This window comes from Gossypium hirsutum, chromosome A07 (assembly GCF_007990345.1).
Source record: "Gossypium hirsutum isolate 1008001.06 chromosome A07, Gossypium_hirsutum_v2.1, whole genome shotgun sequence".
Taxonomy (NCBI): Eukaryota; Viridiplantae; Streptophyta; class Magnoliopsida; order Malvales; family Malvaceae; genus Gossypium; species Gossypium hirsutum.
The window spans coordinates 82,854,848-82,863,351 of NC_053430.1; the positions used below are offsets into that span (position 1 = coordinate 82,854,848).

The 8,504-nt window shown below is 29.6% G+C and overlaps 1 protein-coding gene across 1 annotated transcript; it reads right to left on the reverse strand.

The window, feature by feature from the left end:
- Window positions 1-2,704: 2,704 nt before the first annotated feature.
- Window positions 2,705-3,810, reverse strand: LOC107918912 (MYB-like transcription factor EOBI). Its single transcript, XM_041116933.1, has 2 exons — window positions 3,447-3,810; window positions 2,705-3,335 (listed from the first exon to the last, which is right to left on the reverse strand). Exons 1-2 carry the CDS (start codon window positions 3,611-3,613, stop codon window positions 2,837-2,839), a joined length of 666 nt encoding a protein of 221 aa, XP_040972867.1. The 5' UTR covers window positions 3,614-3,810; the 3' UTR covers window positions 2,705-2,836.
- Window positions 3,811-8,504: the final 4,694 nt, after the last annotated feature.

Sequence of the window (8,504 nt, forward strand, 5' to 3'; positions counted from 1 at the left end):
CCAGGGGGGCTGGCATGGGCCCTGGCCCCCTAAAATGTAAAATTATATTTAGGCCCTTGAAATTTTTAAAAATTTTAAATTAGTAAAGGTAAAATTGCACTTTGGCCCCCCTAAAATTGTAAAAATTTGATTTAATCCTTTACAAATTATAAAGAGATAAACTATAGAAAAATAAAATTTCATCCGGCCCCCCCTAAAAAAAATTTCTAGCTTCGCCCCTAGTCATGGTCAGCCTATTGGATCAAAAGCTTGACTTTTAGCAGGATACTTAGGCATTATAGCACGAAATTACAATCTGTTGCCAATCAACTACGAGTCATGGCATCATATGCCTGATAGTAACAAAAATCAAGCTCTCGATAATATTAAGGTAATAATGTGAATGTAATTTATAATACTTTGGTTTAAGTTTCATTTATATTTACTTTCTAAACTCGTGTTATTTACAGGAGAGATTTGCTTTAGAGGTCTCGGATAATTATGTGAAGAAGGCATTAGGAAATAAATAGAGAGACCATAAAAGTACTTTAAAGAAGTAATATATTAAGAAAAATATAAGCTTCGAAGAGAAATTGCGAAATGTCCCATCGAGAATGCTGAGATACCAATGGAAAGATGCAGTTAGATTTTGGAATTCAAAGAAATGAGAGGTATTACGTACTTCCAAATTCTTATAATTATTTTAGGTATTACGTACTTCCAAATTCTTATAATTATTTTAGTTTATAGTATTTACTATATACATAATAATAATTTCATAATGTAGGATAGCGAGCGAGTTGGAACTACAAGTAGGCAAAAACAAAATTCACGCACACAGCTGGGTCGAAAAGTTTTGCTTGTGTAGCTGATGACGAGGTATTTTAAATTTATTAATTGTGTCAAATATTAATTCCTTTCTACTAAATAATATTTTTCCTACTATATTGTAAGAACTGTCATCTGGTCAAAAAGTTGGACGCCTTCAGCTTTTTTATATTACCCATTGAAAGAAAGATGAATCTCCTATGACTACTGAAGTTGCAGAAATTATGGTATATTTACTTAATAAAATTTGAATTATTTTAAATATTTATCATGTTTAATTATAATGGTTTAATTAGTCATTTGTAATGCAAATAATGCCAAGTTATGTTGCATTTGTTTGATTATATATTTTGTTTCTAACTCCTTGATTGATTTATTAGGAAAAAGGATAAAAGGGCAGAGTATGAAATGATTGCTTCAAGTGATATTTCTGTTAATCTGGATGACATTGATAACCGAATTATTACTGAAGTTTTAGGTCATGAAAAGTATGATCAGGTTCGATTTCAAGGATCTTTTGTTAACCGGACCCAATATTTTAGATCCAGCTCGCAACAATACATGCCTTTGGGGAATTAGGCTCAAGCTGAAGTTCAGATGTTAAGAGACCAAATGGTTCAAATGCAAGCGAACACAGTTGAGCAAATTGCTCAACTTAAAGCGAAGGCGACATCGAGAGAAGCGGAGGCTCAAAGAAAATATGATGAACTCTAGCTTCAACTTAAAGCGAAGGCAACAGCAAGGGAAGCAGAGGCAACAAGAAAATATGACAAACTCCAGCTACAGGTTCAGAATTTGATGAAGATGTTTTAGCAGTTATAGAATCTGCCATCTTAGACTTTTGTTTTCTTATTGTGAGAATATTTTAACAATATAACTTTTGAATATAATATATTTTATTATTTCATTTATTAATTTAAATTATATACATATTTCTTTCATGATAGTATCATTTAGGTTTGAAGTTTTTGGTTGGATTTGATGTTACAGGAAATTATGTTGACAATTCGGGTTCTATATGAATTAAAATGGTTTGGTAAAATCTGCTAAAGTTAGTAGCGCTTTCCCACAAACGTTGCCAAAGAACATGACCTTTAGCAGTGTTTTTATGAGAACCGTCGCTAAATGTCATGTTCTATAACGGCATTTTCTCACATAAACGCCACAAAATTTAGCGGCGTTATCTATAGCAACGTTTTTTGCAGCGCTTATAAGTCAAAAAAAGGCCACTAAAAACCTATTTTACTATAATGTTAAAATGTGAACTATTGAAAAGATGTATATTTAACTTTATATTGAATTTGTAAAATTCTAGTTTGCATAATTTCCCATTGAAAAATAATTGGGTACGTTCATAATGGAGGGACCCGATTCCAGAAATAACATAATTCGTAAGACTTACTTTGCAAAAATATTCAAAGTCCAAAGAGCTAAAGGATAAATTGAGAAAATTAAATAAATAACATTAAATGATTAGTTTGTGCAAAGAGAAATCATAATGAATGACAATAAAAAAATCATTGTCAACTCTCACCTGGGATCTAATTTTTTTTAATTAAAACAAAAACACCCTACTAATTACATACATGCTTCTTGTTTTGGAATCTTATGCCATTATTTGTAGTGTCTTGAATTTTTAAAATTAAATATTAGCAACATTGAAAAAAAAAACCCTGATTTATTATTTAAGATAAATTATGTTCTTTTTTTCTTTTTAATTTTAGCTGGGATGCTAATGTGTTCTTATTGATTGTTGTATAAAGTTGTCTTTAACCTATAAAGCACACCAATAATGTAGGATAAAGAGAAGAAATTTCCCAAAAAATATTATTAAAAAGTTTCAGCAAAATTAAGGGAGGGAGAGAATTAAGGTTATAAATAAATTTCATAATGCTTATGCAGACATTGTTGCACATTATCACAATTCTAAACCAAGTACTAATTTAGTTAAACTTTTAACTAGTAATTAATTAATGAACCAGATTAACAAGTTCCTGGAGAATACAACCCTAAAGTGAATTAAGGTTCCCTAGAAAATGTACCCTCCATAGTACACGTTGCTTGCATCCCCTCCAAAAGAATTATTATAAGCTGTATCTGCTTGGCTTTGCATGGCGATCTTGTTGCAGCAATTACCAGGCTGGTGGTGGTCATCATCTAGGTTCCACAATCCACTCCATAACCCTTCATCTACAAGATACTGATCTATCCAAGAAGCAGCATTAGCAGGCTCTTGAGACATCATAGCCAAGCACTGATCCTCTGAACTAGGGTACATAAAAACCATCTGCTGTTTCCCTTCTGATTGATGATTAGTGATCTCTACTGCTTCACTATTTACTTTGCCATCTTCACCTTCATCTTTATCTGGTTTTTCCTGCTGCTGCTGTTGTTTTAGCTTCAGAATTTCAGCTTTTCTTTTTTGTTGCTTCAGAGTTGATTTTTCCTTCTTCTTATAATGGGTTCTCCAATAGTTCTTGATCTCATTATCTGTTCTCCCCGGCAAGTACCTAGCAATTGTGGACCATCTGTTTTTTTTTTTCACATACAAATTAAACATCAAAATGATAATATATTTTTAGAAAGTACACATCAAATGAAGGAAAATTAGAGAAGAAATAAAAAGCAGCATTGTTTACTTGTTACCCCAAAGTGCATGCAATTCAATAATGATGCCTTCCTCTTGAGGTGTTATTTGACCTCTTTTAAGACCTGGCCTTAGATAATTCACCCACCTAAGCCTGCAACTCTTCCCACTCCTATTCAAACCTTTAAAGAAAGCAAAAAGTAACCCCATAATCTTCATTTAATTTAGTTAAGGAAATTATATATATATATAGTAAGTAAAATATACCTGAAGACCTAGCTACTGAACTCCATCTTCCTTCTCCATGCATGTTAACATATTCAGTAAGCAGCTTATCTTCTTGAGGAGTCCAAGGACCTTTCCTCAACCCTATTTTTGGAACTTCCCAACCCATCATTCCAAAAATTATTACAACTGCTTTCACTTCATAAAATTTGTTGTCTCCAACTTATATGACACAAAGTTCTTGGCTTAACCCTCTTATATATATCTCCGCAATCATGTCAATTCCATGCTTTCTTTATTTTTATTTTTTTTAATACATTGATGATCTCATTAGGAAGACAAGATCTTTGAATCAAATTTTAGCTTGAATTCTTTCCTTTTTGTGATCATTGATATCCTCTCAAATTAACCCAAGTGTTAAACGTCTAGGTGCTTACCAGCTCAGTCCTCCTTTCAATCAATGAGAGATCAACAGGTGTTGGGTTTAATACACAACCGTGATTGCTTAACATAATCTTAAACTACATTGTCTTGTCATAATAACAAGATAGACATCATTTGACTCTTTTAGACAGAACAAAACAAGTCGACCGGTAATTACTCTAGAAACCAGGGTTTAATTCAGATAATCCCATTCCATAATTTCTAAAAGAAATCCAACTATTTAACATTGGGGGAATAAGATTTAAGAAATAATGACTCGAATGAGAGGGAAAAGCTAGTGGGTTGTTGATGTTTTCCTTGAAAACGGCTTATGATCCAATCTCTATGGAACACTTGTTGGCATAAACAATTCTTAAATGCATGCTTTAGACATTGTTTATTAGTAAAGAAGGTTCTAGGATGCCATTTAAGGTAATGGAGCATTTAAATATATGATAAAAGGGAAGATTTTTGATGAGTCATGCATGCTATACATCTGGCCTTTTACACCTTTACGCCGTATGTATATATATATAGCATATTTGGAATGTTGGGAATTATTTTTTTTGGTTAATTTTTTAATGAACGACAATGCCTACATATAGGGATTGATGTGTACCATTGAAACTATTCATTAATATTATATAAAAAAAAAAACAATGAGGGTATCAAAAGATATAGTGATCAATGTACTCATCAAGATCTTACTTGTAAAAGTAGTAATAAGATCTATAAGTAGTGAGAAATGCTTGATTTGGTAGTGATGAAATAGATATGGACAAAAGAAAAAAAAGTATGGTAATCGGTGTTTTATCTTTTTTTTTCTTTGAGCTTCCCTTCAATTGTCCCGCTCAAACACGGTTAGAAAAAGGATATTGATAAAAATATAAGTTAAATAATACCCATTTTCTAAATTAGATAGGTCACGGGTAAGTTTTGCAGAAAAAATACTGCTGTTGTTATTATTATTATTGTTTTTGTTTTTTTATTACTTTTCATTATTTTACTATCATTTTATTATTATATTATTGTTATTATTTGGATATTTTATAATTCTTGTTTTATTATTAATTTTGTTACTATTTTGGAGGTATTTACTTGCTAAATTGTATTTATCTTAGTGTTATTTAAGTATATATATATATTTTATTTTTTTCTATTTGTTAGAAAACACTTATTTTAATATTTTTAGTGAATTTGGTGTATTATATTTTAAAATTATATTATTATATAAAAAATTTAATACTAATAAACTGGACCATACTTAAGTTTTAATATTTTTTTGTTTAAATTAGAGTTAGATAAAATTTTAAATTTATTTTTTAAACCAAACCCAAAAAACCAACTTAAATTTTTTACTTCGTCTGGCACGTCCTCACCCATCCACAACTTTAGATAGGCAAATGATTTATTATTTGCTCACTCTTTTACTTTCCTTTTTAAGTGGTTAAAATCTATTGTTAATATTAACTTCGTGAAATTCTTCTTGAAGTCTCAATATGTGTAAAGATTATGTTAGTGTGCATATTTATATGTTTTTGGGTAGAAAAATGGGAATTCGATTGAGACTCACTTTAGTAAATTATGTTTTTTCAGCTAAAGTATAAATATGGTGAATAAACTATTACTTTCGTTTTATTTTGGTCCATGAATTATTAATTTCTTATTTAATTATTAAACTTTTTGAAATTAAATATTTTGATATTTTTAATTGGTCTAATAAAATATTTAGCCCTCCAATGTTTACACATTATCAATTTGATCCTAAATATAAAATATTCAACAAAATTAGCCCTTAATGTTTACAAAATTTGACATTTTAGTCATATACTAAAAAATTCAATAAATTAATTTTTGGTCCTCTACAAAAATGATTAATTCATGCTTTTTAACCCGGAAATCTTAGCTTTATGTTTCAAAATTTTATAATTTTATCCTACTCCAATTTAAAATTTTTAAAAACATCTTTGGTATAGACTATTTTTACAAACCTTGTGGACCAACCCAACACACAGAAAAGGGAAAAAAGGAATGAAAAGAACAACGTATAGTAATGATATTTAAAACATTACAATTGATGAAGCAAAGTTGATAACAAATATCTAGCAAAGGTTGCAACAACCAACCAACATATAATAAAAAGGAATCATCGAACAACAAAATTCAATAGCAAAAATAGAAAAAAAAAATGAGCTCAAGTTGCCATCTCCAACTTCAAAACAAAAGATAATTTAATGGGAATGAATCAAAACAAAAGATAATTTAATGGGGAATGAATTGTTTAGTTATAGATAAAGTTATGTGAATTTGATAGAATTAGAACTAAATTAATGACAAATTTTGTAAATATTGAGGGCTAATTTTATTAAATATATAAAAATTAGAGAGATAAATTTATTATTAAATCAATAAAAAAACTCAAATCAACTTTAAGTGACTATAATATTTTATTTCAAAAAATTTAATAATTAAATAAAAATTTTAATAATTCATTTACCAAAATAAACGAAAATATAACATAATAACTATTTTTATAATTTATCTATAATAACTATTTTTATAATTTATCCTTTTATGGTGTAATAAATGTTGCAACAATGCTAGAATTTGGAGCTAATTTGTGGAATGGACATATAGTAGACATTTGACCGAGGCATAGGAAGCGACATGGTTGGCGAGTGACGTAAGCATGAGAAAAAGGTTAAAATTTGTGAACCAAGTTGATAATTATGGAGTTTATTTTAAAATAATAATAAAAAATTAATCACTTGAAAATTTTAATAGATTAAATCTTAGTTTGATTGATATGAGTATTATTGTCAATATAAGAGGATGTGGGATCGAGTGCACTAAAGCGCATTATATTCCTATTTATGGGTTGGAGAGGGGTTATGGATAGTTCAAAATATTATATCAAAAAGAGAAGATATGACCAAAATCTATAATGAGATTGTTCAAAAAATCACTTAAAAAATCTAAAATTATTTTTATCATTTTAGAGAAAAGGTTGGGATAAAACTCCTTTTTATAAATGGGAGAATTCCGATGTCTCTGGCATGTCAAAATTTTGGAATTTTTTCAGAAATTACAAAATTATGAGTAGTTAAAATTTATTATTTTAGTCAATGATAGATATTCGTTCGGTTTAATTGGCTAAAATAAAATTTTAAGTCAGATGGCTAATGATAAATTTTATTATTTAAAGTTAATTAAATTATAAAAAAGGGTTTTAAATTGACAAAACTAGTTTTATGATTTAATTAACTTTAAATTGTCATTATAAATATTTTTATGGTTAATATAAATTTAATCTAAAATATTAATATATATTTTTATCTAATCTAAAGTTTTTGAAATGAGCAAAAATTAATGAGATTTTAGAGTTTTTTTTTGGTAAATAGAACAATGAATTACATAGAGTAGATCATAGACAAATTATCAAAAGTGCAATCTTCCTTCAATATCTCTTTAATCTCCAAAATGGGCTCCTCAAACGTGCAAAGTTTCATCCCTCATCAAAGTCATTTTTACCAAAGCATCTGTTACCAGATTAGACTCTCTTGGAACATAATTCAAGGACCACTTCTTTTCAAAAGCTAGAATTTGTTGAATCCTTCTTATTAGAGAGCTTTTAGACCATCAAACTTGCTTTCGCAGATAGAGATAACATTTTCAAGGTTATCAGATTGAATAATGACCTCAATATAACCTTGTTTCTGAAGGAGAAGTAGACTATCCAATATTCTCCACAGCTCAGTAATAACTACTGAACATTTCCCCAAAAAATGATTATATCCTAAAATCTACTTTCCTTTGCCATCTTGTATTACTCCACCTGCAGCAGAGAAACCAGGCACAGAGTGAACAGCACTATCAATATTAAGGTAACAACACATGAATTATGATGAATGGATGTCTGTTTTGGGCGAAAATCCAACGCTGCATTATGAATAGAGAAAAATGCTTCACCCAACTATAAGGGGCGCTGATAATATCCTTAGGACTCATAGAATTCCCTTGAAAAATGATCGAATTTCGGTTCTTCCAAATGCGCCAAAGAAGTATCCCAAAGAGGCATATCCAAGTAGAGTCACTTGTATTAATGGTAGAATGAGATTGTAGATTCGAGAATAACCACTCTGAAATATTACCAGTGAAGAAGCTTCCAAAATGATTAGAAGGGATGACTTGTTTCCAAATTTCCTTCACAAAAGAACAATCCTAAGAGTATGGAGAATATCCTTTGTTAAATGGATACAAAGATGACATGAAGCGTCTTACGCAATACCTCTTCTAGCCTTTTTAGAATTGGTTAAAAATCGCTGCTTAAGAACTAACCAGATAAAATGTTTAACGCGTCGAGGCCCTAGAATTTTCCATACAATACTCCAGTTCACATCCTTCGGAAACCAAGACTCTTCCTTAAGCATACAGTAAGCACTCTTCACAGAAAAGACACTAG